The 24,576-nt window shown below is 46.0% G+C and overlaps 1 protein-coding gene across 2 annotated transcripts in view; it reads right to left on the bottom strand.

Moving 5' to 3' along the window:
* Positions 1 to 20,037, bottom strand: part of GPR107 (G protein-coupled receptor 107) — an 84,276-nt gene extending 64,239 nt beyond the window's left edge. The window contains exons 1-3 of one of the 2 annotated variants that reach the window (XM_003911188.5): positions 19,614 to 20,037; positions 1,533 to 1,646; positions 810 to 860 (exon numbers count right to left, since the gene is read on the bottom strand). In XM_003911188.5, coding sequence (XP_003911237.1) covers positions 810 to 860; positions 1,533 to 1,646; positions 19,614 to 19,754 — 306 coding nt within the window. In that variant the 5' untranslated portion in view covers positions 19,755 to 20,037. The remainder of the gene's footprint in view (positions 1 to 809; positions 861 to 1,532; positions 1,647 to 19,613) is intronic. The other variant, XM_021927130.2, reaches the window with a different exon arrangement.
* Between the last annotated feature and the right edge of the window lie 4,539 nt (positions 20,038 to 24,576).

Raw genomic sequence — 24,576 nt, 5'->3', positions numbered from 1 at the left:
TCTTATTCATTCACACTAGAACAAGAACAGAAAGTGTTCAGGAACATAGCAAATGAGTGGCTCAAACTCCATTCAAAGTAGTAAACCAGTGGGCGCGGTGGCTCACGCCTGTAATCCCAGCACTTTGGGACGCTGAGGCGGGTGGATCACAAGGTCAGGAGATCAAGACCATCCTGGCCAACATGGTGAAACCCCATCTCTGCTAAAAATACAAAAATTAGCCAGGTGTGGTGGCAGGCGCCTGTAATCCCAGCTACTTAGGAGCATGAGGCAGGAAAATCACCTGAACCAGGAAAGCAGAGGTTGCAGTGAGCCGAGATCACACCATTGCACTCCAGCCTCGGCAACAAGAGTGAGACTCTATCTAAAAAAAAAAAAAAAAAAATAGTAAACCAATTGTGGGTTCTCAAAAATGCTTGGAAGTCAAAGAAGCCACTGCCTCAAGAAAATGGTGCTGTGGCCAGGTGTGGTGGTTCACACCTGCAATCCTAGCACTTTGGGAGGCCGTGGTGGATGGATCACTTGAGTCCAGGAGTTCAAGACACGGCCAACAAAATGTGAAACCCTGTCTCTATTAAAAATACAAAAATTAGGCAGGCGTGGTGGCACATGCTGGTAGTCCCAGCTACTCAGGGGACTGAGGCAGGAGGATCGCTTAAGCCTGGGAGGTGAAGGTTGCAGTGAGCTATGATTGTGTCACTGTACTCCAAAAAAAAAAATGAAAATGGTACTGCAAGAAGTAGGGTATTCCCGTTCAATGGCCTGGGCTCGAGTGAAGAGATGAATCAGGTCACACATTTAATACTCACCAGGTAAGAAGAAAAGCCATCATTCTTTGTACGGTCTAGGCTAAATCCAATCTAATGGGGATTAAAAAGAGTAGAAGTAAATATCTACACAATTGTCCATACTTTTCTTACTCAAAAAGCAGAAAAAGTGGTACTTCTAACGTGGATTCCTCTGTTTTCTTAGCATTCATTTTGTAAAGAGGCAAAGTAAAATCACTCAAGTAAAGTCACTAATTACTAGAATTATTACAGAATTACATTTTAAGTGTTAAAAGAAATTATTTGATGCCTGAATCATAATTTGCTACTCACAAGCTTAATTATCTCCATATTCTTGTATTTTATATTTAAGCATTGAGGTTGGAAGGAGACTCTCACCTAAGCTAAAAGAGTAAACCCCTGGGCTGGGCACGGTGGCTCACACCTGTAATACCAGCACTTTGTGAGGCCAAGTGCGGTGGATCACGAGGTCAGGAGTTCAAGACCAGTGTGGCCAAGATGGTGAAACCCCGTCTCTACTAAAAATACAAAAATTAGTTGGTCATGGTGGTGGGCACCTGTAATCCCAGCTACTTGGGAGGCTGAGGCACAGAACTGCTTAAACCCGGGAGGCAGAGGTTGCAGTGAGCTGAGATTGCACCACTGCACTCCAGCCTGGGTGACAGAGCAAGGCTCAGTCTCAAAAAAAAAAAAAAAAAGAAAAAAAAAAGAGTAAACCCCTGGATCTCATTAACAGGTACTTACAGTCACATCCTTGTCTTCAGGCTCATTCAATGAGAGGCTACTGACATTCACCACCATGTACCCATCCTTGAAGAAGCCAAAGGTGTTCAGATGAACTTTATGCCTCACATCATCCTAAAGAAATTTGTAGTGGTGGAATTAGTTATATGGAAAAGTGCTTCTGATTATTTAACCTATTCATTTGCTTTAAAAACTGTGATGTCAGGTTGGGCACGGTGGCTCAAGCCTGTAATCCCAGCACTTTGGGAGACTGAGGTGGGTGGATCACCTGAGGTCAGGAGTTTGAGATCACACTGGCCAACATGGTGAAACCCTATCTCTACTAAAAATACAAAAAGTTAGCCGGGCATGGTGGCAGGCACCTGTAATCCCAGCTACTTGGGAGGCTGAGCCAGGAGAATTGCTTGAACCTGGGAGGAGGAGGTTGCAGTGAGCCGAGATCATGCCACTGCAATCCAGCTTAAGCAACAGAGCAAGACTCTGTCTCAGAAAAAAAAAAAAAAGAAAGAAAGAAAAGAAAAACTATGATATCTCATTTCCTGCTAGCCAGCCAATGTTTCCATATGCTCAGTAACATACACAGCTGTGGTAACATGTCTTTCTCCAAAAGCTGAAGACAACTCATCGGAAATCCAAAAGACATCAACAGTTTCTGCAGAAGGAAGTATTCAGTGGATTCAAATTCACTCCAATGCATTGGGATGGGTTCTAGGAGCAAACTCAGTGGTTGGCTGAAATGTGAATTCCAGGGCAGGAGGAACCATGTTTTCGTCATCCCCATATCCTTCCTGATAGTACAATGCCTGGCATCTAGTAGGCACTCAAAACATGCTCGGGGGTGGGAAGGAAGAAAAGGAGTGGCTGAAGTTGTTCCAAGAATACACTCATTTATATAAATCCTCTTATTAATTTGTGTGTACCTGGCTCCTCCCACTGGCAGGATAAATAATGAAGCTAAGCTATAATTCCATTATTTAAAAAGGTGAATTTTCACCTAAAAATGATACAGTAGATGATGGGTTTTCAGGGAACAAAGCCTTATGCAAGAGGAATCCCAGGAATAGGAAATTAGTGACATGGAGACACAGGCTTTTGGATACAGGATAATCCTAAGGTTTGGTGAGACTGAATCACATGGGCAGACGCCTACCCCACCTGCTTGATGCTGTCTCAACATCGTGACTCCAATCTCAACTAAGTCAGTACACTGCAGGGCCAACAGAACAATGGTGTCAGTGAACACTTCTAAAACAGGGCTGCCACAAACACACTTTACGCTATGCAACAACTGAGCTTTATATTGAGATTTGGCTAAATTGCAACATCTTCCATAAGTCTGCAGTTTGATTCTTTGTGTGAAGGGTAACTTTTTATTTCCAGATTTGGGGTTTCCTGGACATCACAGGTAGTCCAATGGCAAACACCAAAGGCCTGCGAGGATGGGCTGTGGAGCAGGTCTTCGGCAGAAACGGCATAAACCAAACCCTCCCCCACAGAACTACACCACACTGTACTATCACCAGCAGGATGTCCTTTCCTGCCCACTCTTGCATTCAAGGAACACAGCTTTTTGACAGTCCTAGATTATGGGCTGAGAAGCAGAGGGACACAGTTCCAACTCACCTCCCTGCTCAGGCCTAAGGCTACGGTCCCTGTTTCCCCTCAACATCTGTTAAAAACCCAGGACTCGGCCGGGAGTGGTGGCTCACACCTGTAATCCCAGCACTCTGAGAGGCCGAGGCAGGCGAATCACTTGAGGTCAGGGGTTCAAGACCAGCCTGGCCAAAATGGTGAAACCCTGTCTCTACTAAAAATACAAAAAAAACTAGCTGGGCGTGGTGGCATATGCCTGTAATCCCAGCTACTCAGGAGGCTGAGGCAGGAGAATCGCTTGAGCCCAGGAAGCAGAGGTTGCAGTGAGCCAAGATCGTGCCATGGCACTCCAGCCTGGGTGACAGAGTGAGACTCTGTCTCAAAAATAAATAAATAAATAAATAAATAAATAACGAAAACGAACAAAAACCCAGGACTCCGGGCTTCAAGTTTCTGCAACGCCACAGGGCAGCCCTGGCTTCCCTGTTCTTTGCCCACTGGAGTTTCAGCTCCTTCCCTTTTTGGGGCCCCTGGGAATTTCCCTTATTTTCTTAGGAGCTTGGCTATGTGGTGAAAACATGTTTGCTGGATTTCCACTTCCTGGTGGGCTGGAGTGGCTTGCAGTAAACCAACATTCTGACAGAGAACAATCAGAAAAGCCAGATAAGATAACAGAGGTCATCTCCTGGAATCTACAAGAGCGGGTCAATGGTAAAAGCCAGAAAAGCTAAGGCTCCCAGCCTTTCTTGGAATTCTCGGAGAGAATTAAATCCACTGAAAATATCTTCACTGTCTATTTTCTCAATTCTCTCAAGGACAGTATATGATGACCACCATCCTAGAGGCACATAAGAAATTAACTCAACTACATAAATGGATGCCTTAGCACCTTAGGGTTTCATTCTCTGGCAGAATCCTCAGTGGAACAGGACCGTAGAGGGAGAGGATGAGGGAAAATGAACACACAGTTCCTGCCACATAAAACGACGTATGTGAATCACAGCCATATTCATGTAAAACAAACTGGAATGCAGGGGGAAATCATCTGTGGTGACGGAGGTGAAGACAGTGACTACTCTCAGGAGAAAGGGGCTTTCCTGGGACCTGAGGGAAGGTGAGGCTTACGCACGGTGCTTCTGGAGGGGCTTGGCAATGGTTCTGTCTCATTTCCTGCAGGCTGCATGAGTGTGTCTACATTCTGGAAATGCACTGAGTTGTCTGCTTATAATGAGTACTTTTTAGCCATGTATATTACACTTCAAAAAAGTTTACATTTTAAAAGTATGTTTTTTCTAACTGATCCAGTAGAAAGCTGCTTTGTAGCAGAATGGAAACCTGCTAAGCGTTTCATTTATACTTAGTCCACCACAACACAGGTTTTCTAGTTTTGTTTTGTTTTTTTTTTTCCCAGAAAATGTTTCAATTGCAACCTGATAAGAGTTTTCCCCCACATAAATAGTACATTCCTTTACTATTTTTTTTTTTAACCTTTGCATCATTTCATTTGATTATACAATGCCATGAAAAACAGGTTTTTGAAGACTATTTTAAACAACAATAACAGCATCGGCCGGGCATGGTGGCTCATGGCAGTAATCCCAGCACTTTGGGAAGCCAAGGCAGGCAGATCACCTGAGATCAAGAGTTCGAGATCAGCCTGGCCAACATGGTGAAACGCCACCTCTACTAAATACAAAAATTAGCCAGGTGTGGTGGTGCGTGCCTGTAATCCCAGCTACTCGGGAGGCTCAGGCAGAACTGCTTGAACCCAGGAGGCGGAGGTTGCAGGGAGCCAGGTTGTACCACTGCACTCCAGCCTGGGCAACAAAGTGAGACTCTGTCTCAAAAACAATAATAATAAGGCTGGGTGTGGTGGCTCACACCTGTAATCCCAGCATTTTGGGAGGCTGAGGCGGACGGATCACCTGAGGTCAGGAGTTCGAGATCAGCCTGGCCAACATGGTGAAACCCCATCTCTACTAAAAATACAAAAATTAGCCGGGCATGGTGGCGGGCGCCTGTAATCCCAGCACTTTGGGGGTCAAGGTGGGCGGATCACTTGAGGTCTGGAGTTTGAGGCCAGCCTGGCCAACAGGGCGAAATCTCATCTCTACTAAAAATACAAAAAGTAGTCAAGCGTGGTGACACATGCCTGTAATCCCAGCAACTTGGGAGGCTGACGCAGGACAATCACTTGAACCTGGGAGGCGGAGTTTATAGTGAGCTGAGATCACGCCACTGCACTCTAGCCTGGGCAACAGAGTAAACAAATAAATAGCCAGGAGTAATAGCAGGTGCCTGTGATGCTAGCTACTCAGGAGGCTAACACAGAAGGATCACTTGAGCCCCGTAGTTTGAGACTGGCCTGGGCAACATGGTGAAAACCCATCTCTACCAAAAAAAAAAAAAAAAAATTTAGCAGGGTGTGGTGGCACAAGCCTGTGGTCCCAGCTACTCAAGAGGCTGAGGTGGGAAGATAGTTTGGGCCCACAAGGCCAAGGTTGCAGTGAGCCAAGACTGTACCACTGCACTCCAGCCTGGGAGACAGAGCGAGACTCTGTCTCAATAAATAAATAAATAAATAAATAAATAAGGCACAGTGGCTTATGCCTGTAATCCCAGCACTATGTGAGGCCAAGGTGGGCAGATCCCCTAAGGTCAGCTCGAGATCAGCCTGGCCAACGTGAAACCCCATTTCTACTAAAAATACAAACATTTGGCCGGGCGCGGTGGCTCAAGCCTGTAATCCCAGCACTTTGGGAGGCCGAGACGGGCGGATCACGAGGTCAGGAGATCGAGACCATCCTGGCGAACACGGTGAAACCCCGTCTCTACTAAAAAATACAAAAAACTAGCCGGGCGAGGCGGCGGGCGCCTGTAGTCCCAGCTACTCGGGAGGCTGAGGCAGGAGAATGGCGTAAACCCGGGGGGCGGAGCTTGCAGTGAGCTGAGATCCGGCCACTGCACTCCAGCCCGGGCGACAGAGCCAGACTCCGTCTCAAAAAAAAAAAAAAAAAAAAAAAAAATACAAACATTTGCCGGATGTGGTGGTGTATGCCTGTAGTCCCAGCTACTAGAGAGTCTGAGGCAGAAGAATCGCTTGAACCCAGGAGGTAGAGGTGGCAGTGAGCCGAGATTATGCCACTGCACTCCAGCCTGGGTGACAGAGTGAGACTCCGTCTCAAAAAATAAATAAAATAAAAAGCAAGCAAGCACTGTTGCCCATAATATCTGCAGGACCTTCACCTAACCTGTTCCCCACTTCCATTTTAAGCTATCGTGTCATGTCAAATAAGGTATGTATGGAAGTGACTTTGCAAACTATACCTCACTATAAAAATCAGACAGACATAGATATCTTGAGACTGGAAGAAAGTACAAGTGAGGATGATGTGACAAAGCAGCATAAGCACAACAATACTAGATGCAAGCAATGAAGATTCATCTACCGTCTCCACCTCCACCCTACCATTTCTATTAGCACTGACACAGGCAATGGAGATTCAGCTACCGTCTCCACCTCCACTCTACCATTTCCATTAGCACTGACACAGGCAATGGAGGTTCAGCTATACTCTCAATCTCTACCCTACCATTTCCGTTAGCACTGACACCACAGTAAAGGTTGCCTGTTTCACCAAGGATTTCAGAGACTGCAAGCACTTAACCTTGTCTCCAGTACCACACTAAGAGCTTCATATATCACCTCAAGTTCTTCTTACAACTCTGAGGGAAGTAGCCTCAAACATGTCCATTTGGTAGACGAGGAAACAGAGGCTCAGAGTTAAAACTTGCATAAAATCATAAGGCTAGTAGATGGCAGGGCCAGTAACCTAACTCAGAATTAAGTCCCAAATCTATTCTTTTAACTACCACATACTTTTTACAACCAAATAAAAAGTGTATCAAAGGGCTGGGCGTGGTAATCCCAGCACTTCGGGAGGCTGAGGCAGGCAGATCACTTGAGCTAAGGAGTTTGAGAACAGCCTGGGCAACATGGTGAAACCCCATCTCTGCCAAGAATACAAAAAATTAGCTGGGTGTGGCAGTGTGCACTTGTGGTCCCAGCTACTCAGAAGGCTGAGGATCACTTGAACCCACCCAGGAGGCGGAGGCTGCAGTGAGCCGAGATTGCGCCACAGCACTCCAGTCTGGGTGACAAAGCAAAACCCCACCTCAAAAAAAAAAAAAGGATATACTATTTTGATGTATTTGCTCTTTTCTTCCTCACTTTAAAACCAGTTGTTTTTTACTGACAATTCTGTTATTTTAACTAAATGTCAGAACTTCTGCAATGACTTCATATTAAACTGCTTTCAGTCATAAAAAAAAAAATACAGCAATGATACCTCAATTTAGTTTTTCTTATAAACTGAATTTTAGAAAGTAAGAAATACAGTAACACTTAGCTAGCTTCGGCTCGCCAACTGGTGGTCTACAGACTGTACTAACCCACATCATGTTATATATGGCCAACACAGTGTTATGTTTTACTTTTGTTTTAAATTTAAATTAGTTGCTAACGGATTCCACGTAAAAACATGAATTTCCAGCTTTTCTTATTTAAAAAAAGAGGGAAAAAAAAAAAAAGCCACAAGATCCAGCGCTTGTAGGCCACGTTCCAGTACAATAAAAACGCATTGGAGCAAGGAGCAGGGGCCGCTGTGGCAGGAGCCTGTGCTCTTCCGCTATCCCTCCTGCTGCAGTCTCACTGAGCCAGCTGACGTACAAAACCAAGCTGGCTTCTCATCGCACTTGAGTTTGTGACCACTGATCAAAACAAAAATCACATCCAAAAGGTAAGCAAAAAGTACCTTCAGGCACCAGAAGCAATTTCTCTATTAATACAGAAAAAAGAAAACAAGAATAAGACTACCAATCATGGCTGGGCTTGATGGCTCACATCTGTATTCCCAGCACTTTGTGGGGCTGAGGCGGGAGGATCACTTGAAGTCAGGAGTTTCAGCCTGGCCAATATGGTGAAACCCCATCTCTACTGAAAATACAAAAATTAGCCAGGGGTAGTGGCGCCCATTGTAATCCCAAATACTTGGGAGGCTGGAGCAGGAGGATCACTTGAACTTGGGAGATAAAGGTTGCAGTGAGCCAAGATCAGACCACTGCACTCCAGTCTGGATGACAGAGTGCAACTGTCTCAAAAAAAAAAAAAAAAAAAAGGGTGGAGGGCGGGGGAGCTGCCTTCTATTAGTGGTAGGAGAAACTAACCTAAGAAGTTTAATACTATAATTCTTGGCTCATTGCACATACATAGCAATTCACAAATGGAATGGGGTCAAATTCACTCATATAACCAAAATCCACCAGCTAAGCACATGAAGTGAGAGAAGAACTACACAGAAGACTGAGGTGCTGGCAAATGGGCTATCCTCTCAGACAGTCACTGAGGGCTTGAGGCAGCCACCGGAAGCTTACCCAGTGCAGGTAAAATGGAAGGTGCGCTAACCTGGGTTCAATTTCTGACTCCTCCACTTATTTAACCAGAGCTCTATTTTCTTAATTTATAAAGCAGGGATAATAACATTTATCTCAAGGGGCTGCTATGAGGAGTCGATGAATAAAAAGCATCAAATATTTAGCACAGTCTCTGACTTATCACAGATGCTTTAATAACAAGCAGCTATTTCTATCACTTAAATTTTGGATTCTATAGGACACTTCATTTTCCCCAAATGAGCTCAAAACAGTTATCATTAGCTCAGTAGTCTCAACCTTTCTGCATACACAGCACGGTCTCATTATACTAGAACTCTATCTGCATACTTAAGAGGGAAGAAAGATTTAAAAGGACACTAAATATGTCAACACCATCCCCCTCAGTGTCACACTCTCCCAGTTCTCCTCCTGTCCTTCCATCCAAGTCAGCTTGAGTAAGCTGCTGGCTGCCATAACCAAGCTCTTTCCTACACTCCCAAGACAAAGGTGCTGGGCTTGACCACACTCTGCTGTGACAGTACACTGTCTCCTTTTCTACACCACTGGGTCCACATGGCCAACTAAAAATTCTGGACAGACATGGCTAACCTATGGATGGACATGCGCCCAGTTGTGGCAAACACTAACTTTTCATACTGATCACAGTTTTGGAGGCATGCCTAGGAAAGGTTTGAGATTTACCAGAATGGAGCAGCTAATCATCAGTGGGCCTGAGATGAGGTACAATCATCACCATCATCATCATCGTCAATGGGCAATCATAATAATCAATGGGCATGAGATGAGGAAAATCCTCTTTTATTCTTTTTATTTTTATTTTTCTTGAGACAGAGTTTCACTCTTGTTGCCCAGGCTGGAGTGCAGTGGCGCAATTTCAGCTCACTGCAACCTCCGCCTCCCAGGTTCAAGTGATTCTCCTGCCTCGGCCTCCCAAGTAGCTGGGATTACAGACATGCGCCACCACACCTGGATAATTTTGTATTCTTAGTAGAGATGGGGTTTCACCATGTTGGCCAGGTTGATCTCGAACTTCAGGTGATTCCACTCCTGGTATTGAGAAATCCCAAAGTGCTGCTGGGATTGAAATTTTGCGTCGAGCCACCCAGCGCCCAATAGGAAATCTTCTTTTTTTTTTTTTTTTTTTTTTTTTTTGGGGCCAGTCTTGCTCCTATCCCCTGGCTGCTGGAGTGCAGTGTTGTGATCTTGCGGCTCCTGCAAAACTCCGCCTCGGGTTCCGTTCCTCCTGCCTCAGCTCCCGTGGCTGGGACCACAGGCACCATGCCCAGCATGGCTAATTTTTTTTTGTATTTTTAGTAGAGACGGGGTTTCACCATGGTCTTGATCTCCCGACCTTGTGATCCGCCCGCCTCGGCCTCCCAAAGTGCTGGGATTACAGGCGTGAGCCACCGCGCCCGGCCTGGAAAATCCTCTTTTAATTTCCCCAAACTTTCCAGATACTTTTGGATGGGAGTGAATAAATGCATCCCTCCCTACTCAGAACTCAGAAAGCAGTATGTAAAGTGAGGCTGCAGCCAATGAATTAGGAAAGATCCACTGCATAAAGCTGATGTAATCAGGTGGGTCCTGATCAACTGGCACCGATTCTAGAGTATTTGTGCAAAGAAAGATTTTACTTACTTACTTACAAACATCACCATTTTTTTTTTTTTTTTTGAGACAGAGTCTCACTCTGTTGCCCAGGCTAGAGTGCAGTGGCACGATCTTGGCTCACCTGAAGCTCCACCTCCCGGGTTCACACCATTCTCCTGCCTCAGCCTCCCGAGTAGCTGGGACTACAGGCGCCCGCCACCACGCCCAGCTAATTTTTTGTATTTTTAATAGAAACGGGGTTTCACCATGTTTGCCAGGATGGTCTCGATCTCCTGACCTCGTGATCCGCCCACCTCGGCCTCCCAAAGTGCTGGGATTACAGGTGTGAGCCACCGCGCCGGGCCACATCACTGTTTTTTGTTTGTTTGTTTTGTTTTGTTTTGAGACAGGGTCTTTGTCGCCTAGGCTGGAGGGCAGGGGCACCATCTTGGCTCACTGAAATCTCCACCTCTCGGGTTCAAGTGATTCTCCTGCCTCAGCCTCCCAAGTAGGTGGGACTATGGGCACCTAACACCACCTCGGGCTAATACTTGTATTTTCTGGTAGAGATGGGGTTTCACCATACTGGCCAGGTTGGTCTTCAACTTTTGACGTCAAGTGATCTGCCCGTCGTGGCCTCCCTAAGTGCTGGGATTACCAGCATAAGCCACCGCGCCAGGCCTACAGACATCACTTAATGGTTTATTAATTAATTATTATTATTATTTTGAGATGGAATTTCACTCTTGTTGTCCAGGCTGGAGTGCAATGGCGCGATCTCGGCTAACTGTAACCTCTGCCTCCTGGGTTCAAGCGAATCTCCTGCCTCAGCCTCCCGAGGAGCTGGGATCCACGCCTGGCTAATTATTTGTATTTTTAGTAGAGATGGGGTTTCACCATGTTGGCCACGCTGGTCTCAAACTCCAGACCTCAGGTGATTGCCCACCTCAGCCTCCCAAAGTGCTAGGATTATAGACGTGAGCCACCGTGCCTGGCTGCAAACATCACTTAATGGCTAAACATGTTCTCTGAAAGTTATTACTCAAAAATAAAGTAATAACACGTTCCTATGAAGGTAGAGCTTTGGGGTGAGATTATTGGTATATATTGCATTCGCTTCCTAAGGCTGCTGTAATCAACCACAGAAGTTTGTTCTCTCACAGTTCTGGAGGCCACAAGTCCAAAATCAAGGCATCAGCAGGGCCACAGTCCCTTTAAAGGCTCTGGGGAAGAACACTTCCTTGCCTCTTTCAAGCTGCTGGTGACTACCAGGATTCTTAACATTCTTGGTTTGTAGCCACCTCACTCCAGGCTCTGCCTCCACCATCACATGGCCTTCTTCCCTCTGCATATGTCTCTGCGCCCTCTCCTCTTTTTATAATGGCACCTGGCACACTGAAAATAGGGCCCACCCTAACCCCATATGACCTAATGTTAACTGCAAAGACCCTATTCCAAATAAGGTTACATTCTGAGGTTCCAAGCAGACATGAACTTGGGGGGACACTAGTCAACCCAACACAAACAAATCCATCCTCTTGCTCATTTACACTGAAATGTTCTCGTGCTTAATTACGTGACCCATATTTTTGTTACTCTGCAACTAAACAGATGCAGAAACGGATAAAGAAAAGTTATTTTATAGTTCAGATATAATTTACTGACACCTACTTTTTTCCTATTAGTTACAAAAAGAATAAACCCTGGCTAGGCGCAGTGGCTCACGTCTGTAATCCCAACACTCTGGGAGGCCGAGGTGGATGGATAACCTGAGGTCAGGAGTTCGAGATCAGTATGGCCAACATGATGAAAGCCTATCTCTACCAAAAATAAAAAAATTAGCTGCGCATGGTGGCGCACACCTGCAGTCCCAGCTACTTGGGAGGCTGAGGCAAGAGATTCTCTTGAATCTGCGAGACAGAGGTTGCAGTGAGCCGAGATTGTGCCCCTGCACTCCAGCCTGGGTGACAGAGCACGACTCTCCAAAAAAAAAAAAAAAAAAAAAAAAGAATAAATTCCAGGAAGAAAAAAATCTATACAGCAGTAGTAAAGGGAGGCAATAAAAAGGAGAAAGAAAAAAAAAAAAGACAAAGCAATCACTGGAATTTTCCAGGGCTGTTTTATCAAATATTTTATTATACTACTCTGGTATTTTCAGAAGGAAGTACACTGGCATACATGCCACCAAACAGCAGTCAGTAAAAAAGGTATGTTCGATGCAGAGTATGGAAACTTAAAAAAACAAGAAAAACAAATAATAGGAAAAAATAATTACAAACTCAAAAATGTTTTAAATAATTAAAAAAGCATTTTATAGCTGGGTGCGGAGGCTCATGCCTGCAACCCCAGCACTTTGGGAGGCCGAGGCGGGCAGATCATGAGGCCAGGAGATCAAGACCATCCTGGTTCATACAGTGAAACCCTGTCTCTACTAAAAAATCCAAAAAATTAGCCGGGCGTGGTGGCAGGTGCCTGTAGTCCCAGCTACTGGGGAGGCTGAGGCAGGAGAATTGCTTGAACCCAGGAAGCAGAGGTTGCAGTTTGCTGAGATCGCACCATTGCACTCCAGCCTGGGGGACAGGGTGAGACTCCGTGACCCCCTCGCAAAAAAAAAAAAAAAAAAAATTAACTGATCACGCTGGGCGTGGTGGCTCACACCTGTAATCCTATCACTTTGGGAGGCCAAGGCAGGTAAATCACCTGAGGTCAGGAGTTTGAGACCAGACTGACAAACATGGTGAAACTCTACCTCTACTAAAAATACAAAAAATTAGCAGGGTGTGGTGGCAGGTGCCTGTAATCCCACCTACTCAGGAGGTCGAGGCAGGAGAATCACTTGAACCCGGGAGGCAGAGGTTGCAGTGAGCCAAGATTGTGCCATGGCATTCCAGCCTGGGCAAGAAGGGCAAACTCCATCTCAAAAAAAAAAAAAAAAAAATGCATTAACTGATCACAGTACAAGGATGTGATTTAGATACTGATTTTTCAATCCATTTATGACCAATGAAAATCTGAATCTGATTTGACATTATATGATATTAAGGATATTTTTGTTATAATGGCATTGTAGTCATGTTTTTAAAAGAGCTCTTATTTTTTATAGGTAATACCAAAATATTTATGAATGAAATGATGCAATACCTTTGATTTGCTTTATTTACTTATTTACTTATTTATTTATTTATTTGGGGGGGGTCTCACTCTATCGCACAGGCTTGAGTGCAGTGGCACAATCTCAGCTCACTGCAACCTCCACCTCCTGCATTAAAGTGATTCTCCTGCCTTAGCCTCCACAGTAGCTGGGATTGCAGATGCCCACCACTGCACTGACTAATTTTTGTATTTTTAGTAGAGACGGGGTTTCACCATGTTGGCCAGGCTGGTCTTGAACTCCTGACCTCAGGTGATCCACTTGCCTTTGCCTCCCAAAGTGTTGGGATTACAGGCATAAGCCACCACACCCAGCCAATTTTCTTTAAAATAATATAGGAAGACAATGACAAATGCTGATACCAATGAGAAGAAAGGGAACTCTCATAAATTGCTGGTGGGATGTAAAATGGTAGAGCCACTTTGGAAAACAGTTTGGCAGTTTCTTAGAAAGTTAAACATAAATAAACCACATGACCCAGCAATTCTACTCCACTCCTGGATATCATCCAAGAGAAATGAAAACATATGGCCCCACAAAGCCTTGCATGTGAACGTTTATGGCACCACCATTCATAAAGGCCAAACAGTGGAAACACGCCAAACATCCATCGACTGGTGAACTGCTAAGCAAAAGAAGATACATCCACGCGCTGGAAGGCCATTCAACAGTAAAAAGGAATGAATTACTGACACACGGCACAAAACGAATGAAGCTCAAAAAAGAAAGAAAGAAAGATAGGCACAAAAGCCTACCTATCGGCTGGGCGCAGTGGCTCACACCTGTAATCCCTGAACTTTGGGAGGCTGAGGTGGGCAGACTGCTTGAGGCCAGGAATTCGAGACCAGCCTGGCCGACATGGCAAAATCCTGTCTCTACTAAAAATACACAAATTAGCTGAGCGTGGTGGCGGGTGCCTGTAATCCCAGCTACTCGGGAGGCTGAGGCAGGAGAACAGCTTGAACCTGTAAGGTAGAGGTTGCAGGGAGCCAAGGTAACGCCATTGCACTCCAGCCTGGGCAACAGTCTGAGACTCCGTCTCAAAAAAAAAAAAAAAAAAGCCTACCTATCCTGTGATTCCACTTACATGAAACATCTAGAAAGGGCAGGTTTATAGAGACAGAAAGTAGATGAGTGGCTTCCTGGGACTAGTGGTGGGAATGGGAATTGATTCTAAACCAACATAAGGGATCTTATGGGGTGACAGAAACGTTCTGTGGCTAGAATGTGGTCATAGCTGTACAACTCAGTAAACTTTCTTTTTTTTTTCTTTTTTTTTTTTTTTTTGAGACAGAGTCTTGCTGTCGCCCAGGCTGGAGTGCAGTGGCCGGATCTCAGCTCACTGCAAGCTCCGCCTCCCGGGTTCACGCCATTCTCCTGCCTCCAGCCTCCACAGTAGCTAGGACTCCGGCCGCCCGGCTGGACCCTTTGAATTTTTTTAGTAGAGGCAGGGGTTCACTGTGTTAGCCAGGATGGTCTCGATCTCCTGTTTCGTGATCCATCGTCTACGGCCTCCCAAGTGCTCAGGATTACAGGCAGGCCACGGCGCCCGGCCTAGCTCAGTAAAACTTTCTAACAGTCATTTCCATTGCTACAGTTAAAATGCGGTGATCTTATGGCATGTAAATTATACCTCCAATAAAGTTGTTCTTAAAGGCCAGAGAATTATTTCCTACTGACAGGTCTTTAAAAATAAGAAACAAAATAATAAACAGCCAGGGTGGCCCATGCATAATCCCGGCACTTTGGGAGTTAGGCAGGTGGATCACCTGAGTTAGAGGTCCGAGACTAGCCTGATCAACATGGCAAAACCCTGTCTCTACTAAAATACAAAAATTAGCGGGGACGTGGGCATGCTATAATCCCAGCTACTTGGGAGGTTAGGGCAGGAGAATTGCTTGAACCAGGCTGAGGAGGTTGCTGAGCAGAATCAGCGCCAGTACACTCAACCCTGGGTGAAACAGAGGCAAAACTCCATCTCAAAAAATAATAATAATAATAATAATAATAAAATAAAAGAGCCAAGGAATATAGGGAAAAGGTCAAAAGAGATGGAATGCTTAGGGAAGATTAGAGAAGCCAAGAAGAATGGTAGAAGGAAATGTAGCATGGAGTAAGAATAAAATATAGGAGACTCATTTCTAATTTTAAAATAATAAAAAGAAATAAGAACAAGAATTGATGTATGTGCAGGGATGAGGGGCCAAATTAGCCATGTTGAAGTGGTTATTATTGAGGGTGACAGGCAAATGGGGAGTTCATCATACCTAGCTATCTACTTTGCTTTTTGATGGGGGAATTCTCACAATAAAAGTTTATTTTGGCGGGCCTTGGTGGCTCAAGCCATATAATCCAGCTAGGAGGCAGAGGCCAGGCCCGGATCCATCAGGAATCAGGAGATCAGAGACCATCCTAAGCCTAACAATTGAGAGCCTCAAATCTCTACCTAAAATAAAAACCAGCAGGCTGATGTAAGCGGATGCCATATAGTCCCAGCTTCTGCAGGAGGCTAGGGCAAGGAGAATGCGTGAACCAGGGGCCAGGCTGCAGTGAAGCTGAGACCAGCCCTTTACTCCAGCCTGAAGCGTGGGGAAGTGAGATCAATCTCAAAAAAAAAAAGGTTTGTTTTTTTTTTTTTTTTTTTTAAGAACTAGGGTTTCACTCTGTCCCCCAGGCTGGAATACAGTGACGCCATTATAGCTCACTACAGCTTCTGACTCCTGGGCTCCAGGGATCCTGCCACCTCAGCCTCTCTAGTAGCTGGGACCATAAGTATGCACCACCACCTCTGGCTAATTTTGTTGCTGTTGTTGAGATGGGGTCTTTCCTGTCACCCAGGCGGCAGTGCAGTGTCGCCATAATAGCTCACTGCAGCCTCCAAATCTTGGCCTCAAATGAGCCTCCCTAAGTGCTGGGATTATAGATGTGAGCCACCAGCACCAGCCAGGTTTTAAGAGATCAATACATATACCTGGTGCTCAGTGACCTCTTCATGTTATCCTTGCCATTATGGGTCTCTAATCTGATCAAGTATCCTATTTCACTCAGTCTCAAGCAAAACAGACCATCTAAAGTTGCTGCTCTGACAGGCTCTCTTCAAATGATTTCCATTTCCTTGGGCAAGAACTCAGAACAAGCTTGCCCAGGATGCCTGTGGCCCAGGACAGCTTTGGATAGCATTGCCTAGGTTGAACTTTTTTTTTTTTTGGGGAAGGAGTCTGCATCTAGCCAGCCCCGGGCTGGAGTGCAGTGGCGCGTCTTGCGGCTCACTCGACTCCAGCCTCCCGGGGTCCACGCCATTCTTCTGCACCTCAGCCTCCCGTGGCTGGGACTGCGGGGCCCTGTCACCCGCCCAGCTAATTTTTGCATATTTTCCCAAGTAGAGGCAGAGGTTTCACCATGTGCCAGGATGGTCTCAATCTCTGACCTAGTAATCCGCCCTCGTACTCTAAAGTGCTGGGGATTCAAGTGTAACCATTAATGCCGGTTTCAAGTGTGGGCTTTGCTTTTTTTTTGAGTGGGGCGGAGTCCTGGCTGTATCTCCCAGGCTGGAGTGCAGTGCTGATCTCGGCTCACTGCAAGGCCTCACGCCTCCCAGGTCCATTCCTCCGCCTCAGCCTCCTGAGTAGCTGGGACCACAGGCCGCCACCACGCGGCTAGTTTTTTTTTGTATTTTTTAGTAGGGGAGGCCGGGGTTTCACCGTGTTATTAGGATGTAGTCACCCGATCTCTGACTCGTGATCCACCGCCTCGACCTCCCAAAGTGCCTGGGATGAGCTTAATCCTGGCATGGCTCTGTGAACTTTCTTAAAATATTATGAGACTATTTCATAATTTTTTTAAGCTTATCAGCTATGGTTACTGTTAGTCTATTTTATATGTGACCCAAAACCATTTTTCATCTTCCAATGTGGCCCTGGGAAGCCAAAAGATTGGACTTAGGATGGCTATTTTATTTTATTTATTTATTTTTTTTTTTGAGATGGAGTCTTGCTCTGTCGCCCAGGCTGGAGTACGGGGACGCAATCTCGGCTCACTGCAACTTCCTCCTCTGGGTTCAAGCGATTCTCCTGCCTCAGCCCCCCAAGTAGCTGGGATTACAGGCACCCGCCACCACGCCCAGCTAATTTTTGTATTTTTAGTAGAGACGTGGTTTCACAATGTTGGCCAGGCTGGTCTTGAACTCCTGACCTCAAGTGATCCACCCACCTCGGCCTCCGAAAGTACTGGGATTACAGGCATGAGCCACCGCGCCTGGCCAAGTTTTGTCTACATTTCTACACGCACTTTTCTGGAGAGAGGTTCTATAGCTCTCAATAGATTCTCAAAAAGAGCCAAAATTCACTTACCCCACCCTCACCCCTGTGATTGAACCATTTTAATCAGGATAATTTTTATTTACAAACAACAAAAGTTGTTACAAAAAAGCATGGTTGTATGGATCTAGTCAGGCTTTTCTTTATTTATTTTCTTGACACAGAGTCTCGTTCTTTCGCCCAGACTGGAATGCAATGGCACAACAATCTCTGCTCACTGCAATCTCAGTCTCCCGGGTTCAAGCAATTATCCTGTCTCAGCCTCCCAAGTAGCAACTGGGACTACGGGCATGTGCCACCATACCCGTCTAATATTTCTATTTTTAGTAGAGATGGGTTTCGCCATGTTGGCCAGGCTGGTCTCAAACTCCTGACCTCAGGTGATCCGCCTACCTCGGCCTCCCAAAGTGCTGGAATTACAGGCCTGAGCCCCCGCGCCCAGTCATGTCAGGTTTTTAATTTCATTCTGTATTCTTTAAATTCTACATTAACAAAATATAATGCTTCATAGTTTGCTAAAACAATGTGTTTTTACAAGACAAACTTTCTATAGTTTCACTTTTTTTTTTTTTTTTGAGACAGAGTCTCATTCTGTTGTCCAGGCTGGAGTACAGTGGCAGGATCTAGGCTCATTGCAAGCGCCGCCTCCCGGGTTCGTGCCATTCTCCTGCCTCAGCCTCCTGAGTAGCTGGGACTACTGAGTAGCGCTCACCACCAAGCCTGGCTAATTTTTTTTTTTTTTAGTAGAGACAGGGTTTCACCGTGTTAGCCAGGATGGTCTCGATCTCCTGACCTCGTGATTTGCCCGCCTCAGCCTCCCAAAGTGCTGGGATTACCAGTGTGAGCCGTGGCGCCCGGCCTACAGTTCCACTTCTTAGAAGACTGTATGGTATAAAAATAATGTACAAGAGTTTGGGTCGTAACAATTTACTTTTCTATGTCTCTAATTTTCTGTTTCTCTATATCTTTTGAGAGAGGGTCTTGCTCTGTGGCTCAGGCTGGAGTGCAATGAGTAATCACGGCTCACTGCAGTCTCAACCTCCTAGGCTCAAGTGATCCTCCTGCCTCAGCCTCCCCAGAAGCTGCAGGCGTGTGCCACCACATCTGGTTAATTTTTAATTTTTTGTAGAGACAGGTTTGGGGAGGGGGTCCTTACCATGTTGACCAGGCTGGTCTCGAATTCCTGGGCTCAAATAATCCTCCTGCATAGGCCTCTCAATGTTGGGATTACAGGCATGAGCCACGGCGCCTGGACAATTTCCCAGATATAGTAACCTGCTGAACCACCTTAGGGTGCGTTTCAGCCTTAGAGGTCTCTTCTCTGCTAGTTATAAAGCAAGATGCAGGGGATCATTCTAGGTTTATCAAAAATCTCTCTTCCCTAGACAATGACGGGATAGAGGAAGAAAAAGCAGGCCCTTTGATTAGAGACACATTTTAATGCTGGCTTTAAATTCTCAGTCACGTGTTTTAAGCAAGATTTGAAATTCCTTCCGAAGAGTCTTGCTCCAGAGAGCGCCCTAAACCAAAATAGGAAACTGAGGCTAAGGTTCCAAATACCTTCAAACCGCCGGTAGAGTACAAGGGCACGGAAGAGCGGAGACCGCGGACAAGGAAAGCCAGCATAAAAGCTGGAGGGGAGAAAGGAGAAGGGCGAGCGGGCCATGAGTGAGGAATTCAGGCAACCTAGCAGGGATTTAAGAGCAGCCTGCCGAGTCCGTGGGGGCTACGCCACAGTTCAGCCCCTTCCCCTCCCTCAGTTCGAGTCTTCCCGCCCCTGCCGGTCAGCCTCAGGACCCCAGCGCCGCCCAGACCCGCCTTCCCCACAGACCCTGCCACCTGTCAGTTTGAAAGGCCGCGGCCAGGGACAAAGAGATGGTCCAGTGGCTCAGAGGTCCCCAATGGGCCAAAGTTGCCCTAAAACCCGGGGGAGTGGCCTCGGCCTCCGCCCCCCGGCCCGGCCTTGCCAGGCTTTACCTTGAGTGCCAGGTGATGGACGCGGCCCAGGCCAGGCTCGGCCAGCAACTGCAGCAAAGCCAGCATCGGGAGCAGCCGGAGGCCGGCGGCCAGCCTAGGACGGCGGGAGGCGGAGGAGCCGACGGGCGCCAGAGCGGCCATGTTTGTTCCAGCATCACCAGCCGCTTCCTCTCCTGCCCACTTCCGGGATTAAAGGGCGCAACCGCCGGAAGGGCCCGGGGAGCGCAGCTCGGCGGCTAGCTCGGCTGAGCCTGTGGTGGTTTTCCTGGAGATTGCAACCTGGGAAGTCGCCGAGGGGCCTATGCTGACCACCTCGGGGCCTTTCGATTGGCTCCCCCGTGCAGACTTTCAGTTTAGCCCAAAGAGATGAAGCCAACCGCTTGGCGGTTGCCATAACAACGGTGGCCGAACCAGACCAGCCCGGGCCTCACCTCCGCCTCGCAGAGCCTTGGAAGCGACCTTGGGCTCGGGACCCCTGACCTCAGGGTCGGAGGATAGGGTGTGTCAGCCGCACGGTGTCTGGCCACTGATTGAACTGATTTCACTGACTGAACTGATTTCACTGAGCGTTAACTTGGAGCGAAATATCTAAAAATTCCTGGCTCGCCGTAGGGGTCCTGTGGTTTTTTTTAATAAGCGCTTCATACTCAAGTATCAGGTGAAATGGTTGCAATAATACGATTTATTGAGCCCTTATGAGGAAATTCGTTAGGCCTTTTGTTGTATTTAATTTTTGGAAAATACTAGGAGGTAGGTATTATCATTCCTACTTTACAGGTAAGCAAACTGAGGCTCTGAGAAATAAGTCATTTGCTCCAGGTTGAGCTGGGAATCACGCGGAAGCTCTTAACTCCTGTGTTCTGTTGCCTCATGCTATTTCATCCAACCCTGAGTCTGGGTCTTAACATTTTTCTCTTAATTCTATATGGAAACTTTCTTTGCTTTTAGAACTTATGGGAACTTCTTTTTTTTTGAGACGGAGTCTAGCTCTTGTCACCCAGGCTGGAGTGCAACGCCACGATCTTAGCTCACTGCAATCTCCACCTTCCGGGTTCAAGTGATTCTCCTGCCTCAGCCTCCAGAGTAACTAGAATTACAGACCTGCACCACCACGCTTGGCTAAGTTTTGTATTTTTAGTAGAGACAGGGTTTCACTATGTTGGCCAGGCTGGTCTCGAACTCCTGACCTCAAGTGATCCTCCGGCCTTGGCCTCCCAAAGTGCTGGTATTACAGGCATAAAGCCACTGCACCCAGCCTGCTTTGGAGTATTTTTTATCTTTTAAAGTTTAGTGTCATCTTTGAGAATCTCTGGTTTTAAATTTGAATATAATACTGTACTAAAAAAATGAGTCCTGGTGGGGTGATTCACGCCTGAATCCCAGCACTTTGGAAGGCCGAGGCGGGCGGATCACTTGAAAATCAGTTCTTTGGAACCAGCCTGAGCAACATGGTGAAACCTGGTCTCTACTAAAAATACAAAAATTAGCGGGCATCAAGGCATGCGCCTATAGTCCCAGCTACTCTGGAGGCTGAGGCAGGAGAATCACTTGAACCTGGAAGGCAGAGGTTTCAGTAAGCCAAGATCCCGCCACTGCACTCCAGTCTCAATAAAAAAAAAAAAAAATCAGGTAAGAATCTTAATCCCATTTAATAATATAATAGTGATGAAACATTAAAATAGTTTTAAATAGGAGACTTTTGTCTTAGTTTCTGGACAGCAGTTTTATAAGGGCTTAAAACTGGGTTCTTAGTATTCCTTGCTTCTTTATACTTGGGTATTATGATGTGAACTACATGGCGTCATACCAATGCTGTCTGTCCAGAGGTTTAAGGGTAATATCTTTTCTCACATATTTGAAAGCTGTATTGTGCCAGTCATTATTTTGGAATTGAGAGAAATAAGAATGAGGGAAACGTGACTACAAAGACATTGTGGAGCATTTTCTCTACAGTTACTTCTTAAATTCTGAGAAAACTGCTACCTTGACAATTACATTTAGCCATGTGATTTCATAGTTTCAAGAAAAGATTATTTGCATAATCATGAGGCTGTAACTGGAAACAGACAGGTTGAGTGACAGAACAAGTTATGCCTGCTTCACCTGGCAACATTTTCAAAGGGGCGTTACGCTTTAAGGTATTGAGTGAAAAAGCCTGCAGGGGCTGGAAAGACTGATCTCCTAAGCGTGGCTTTTAGCCTTACTCTCTTGGTCAAGTACATTTTATTTTTCTATTTTCTCTTTTTTATTTTTGAGACAGAGACACTGTATTGCCCAGGACTGAGTACAGCGGTGTGCTGTCTGTTCACTGCAGTCTCCACCTCCCAGGTTTAAGGGATTCTCATGCCTCAGCCTCCCTAGCTGAGACCACAGATGTGCACCAGTATGCTCACCTAATTTTTGTATTTTTGCTAGAGACAGGGTTTCACCATGTTGGCCAGGCTGGTCTTGAACTCCTGGCCTCAAGTGATCTGCTCACCTCGGCTTCCCAAAGTGCTGGATTACAGGCGTAAGCCACCCTATCCGACCTATTTTCTCTAACTTTTCAGGATCAGCTTAAGGTTACTACTAGAATGTGTAGTGTTGAATCTAGTGCTATTGTTATTAAATAATTATTTGGTATCGGTTTAGACATTTCCAGAACTCTTTTAAGTAATTAAGGGGTTAATATTCTCCAGTTTAATAAAGTACAATTGCCATTTGTTTTTCCTATCAAAAGACTTGATAGGCCTGGCTGGTGTCTCATGCCTGTAATCCCAGCACTTTGGGAGGCCAAAGCTGGCGGATAACTTGAGCCCAGGAGTTTGCGACCAGCCTGGGCAACATAGTGAAACACTTTCTCTACAAGAAATACAAAAATTAGGCCAGGTGCGGTGGCTCATGCCTGTAATCCCAACACTTTGGGAGGCTGAGGTCAGTGGATCACCTGAGGCCAGGAGTTTGAGACCAGCCTGGCTAACATGGCAAAACCCGTCTCTAACTAAAAATACAAAAATTAGCCAGGCATGGTGGCGCATGCCTGTAATCCCAGCTACTCAGGAGGCTGAGACAGTAGAATCGCTTGAACCTGGGAAGCAGAGCTTACAGTGAGCCAAGATCGCACCATTGGACTCCAGCCTGTGTGACAGAGCGAGATTCTATCTCAAAAAAAAAAAAATTAGTGGGCATGATTGCACCAATTTACTCCAGCCTGTGCCACAGAGGGAGACTCTGTCTCAAAAAAAAAAAAAAAGAAAAAAAATTAGCGGGCGTGGTGACACGCACCTGTAGTCCCAGCTACTCAGGAGGCAGAGAGGTGGTAAGATCGCTTGAGCCCAGGAGTCAACACTGGAGTAAGCCTTGACACTTTTTTTTTTTTTTTTTTTTTTGAGACGGAGTCTCCCTCTGTCGCCCCGGCTGGAGTGCAGCGGCGCGATCTCAGCTCACTGCAAGCTCCGCCTCCCGGGTTCACGCCATTCTCCTGCCTCGGCCTCCCGAGTAGCTGGGACTACAGGCGCCCGCCAACTCGCCCGGCTAGTTTTTTGTATTTTTTAGTAGAGACGGGGTTTCACTGTGTTAGCCAGGATGGTCTCAATCTCCTGACCTCGTGATCCGCCCGTCTCGGCCTCCCAAAGTGCTGGGATTACAGGCTTGAGCCACCGCGCCCGGCCAGCCTTGACACTTTTATCCAGCTTGGATAAAGTGACAGAGCAAGACCCTGTCAAAAAAAAAAAAAAAAAAAAAAAAAAAAAGAGTTGGTTGATATTGCAAATCAAAAACCTCTGTTAAGACAGTATAGGAGGCCGGGCGCGGTGGCTCAAGCCTGTAATCCCAGCACTTTGGGAGGCCGAGACGGGTGGATCACGAGGTCAGGAGATCGAGACCATCCTGGCTAACACGGTGAAACCCCGTCTCTACTAAGAAATACAAAAAAGTAGCCGGGCGAGGTGGCGGGCGCCTGTAGTCCCAGCTACTCGGGAGGCTGAGGCCGGAGAATGGCGTGAACCCAGGAGGCGGAGCTTGCAGTGAGCTGAGATCCGGCCACTGCACTCTAGCCTGGGCGACAGTATAGCGAGACTCCGTGCTCAAATTGGGGCCTAGCAATACATTCAGAAGTCAAATGCTACTTTCGTTCTTTGACTTGAAACACCATTTCTTCCACGATTGCAGCTAAAGTTTTCATGCATTTCTTGGGGTGTCGGGAATGCCTCCAAGTGCATCTTTCTGCAGAAAGTGATCATGGAAAAGCCAGGCTGTGACACACTTTGAGTCCTGTGGATTGGAGAGGAACTTCAAAATTACTCCTCAACCTGTCGACCCTAGTCATAACTTGCGCAGCCACAGGACAGGCAGTGTTTCTTAATTTTATGCACATCTTTACAGACCTTCAGGGGAATTGGATTATTCGTTGTGAAAATTCATTGCAGTTTTAGCATTTCACTCACCATAGAGTTCCTGGTTTTATCCTACTCCACTTTTGCCAGTTGATCGCTTTCTTGGGTCCCATGTAAGTAGTTTGAATGCAAAAGAAATTGGAAATTTTAAGCTAAAAACAAGTTATTTTGAAGAAGAAAAAATCCTGAGAATTTCATTAGAAGTAGTTCTTCACCAGGAGACAACCAATCAACTGTAAGTTCAAGCAAGCAGTCCTGCTGCATCAGAAATGTTTAAAGGCCTGTATTCCCAGCTACTGCGGAGGATCATTTGAACCCAGGAATTCAAGGCTGCAGTGAGCTATGATAATGCCACTGCACTCCAGTCTGGGCAACAGAGCAAGACCTCTCTAAGAACAAAGACGAAAAGAAAATGCTGAAAGGGTTGCTTTATTTTCTACAATAAGTAAAAATCCTCCGGAAAACAGGAGGAAAGGAAAGGTAACCGACACTTGTATGTATATTATATGGTAAACATTTTGTACATATTCTTTCGTTTAATTTTAATTTTTTTTTTTTTTTTTTGAGACAGAGTCTTACTTTGTTTCCCA

Source organism: Papio anubis, chromosome 13 (genome assembly GCF_008728515.1).
Source record: "Papio anubis isolate 15944 chromosome 13, Panubis1.0, whole genome shotgun sequence".
NCBI lineage: Eukaryota > Metazoa > Chordata > Mammalia > Primates > Cercopithecidae > Papio > Papio anubis.
Note: the sequence above shows the minus strand (reverse complement) of the source record. Positions and strands in the feature narration are given on the sequence as shown.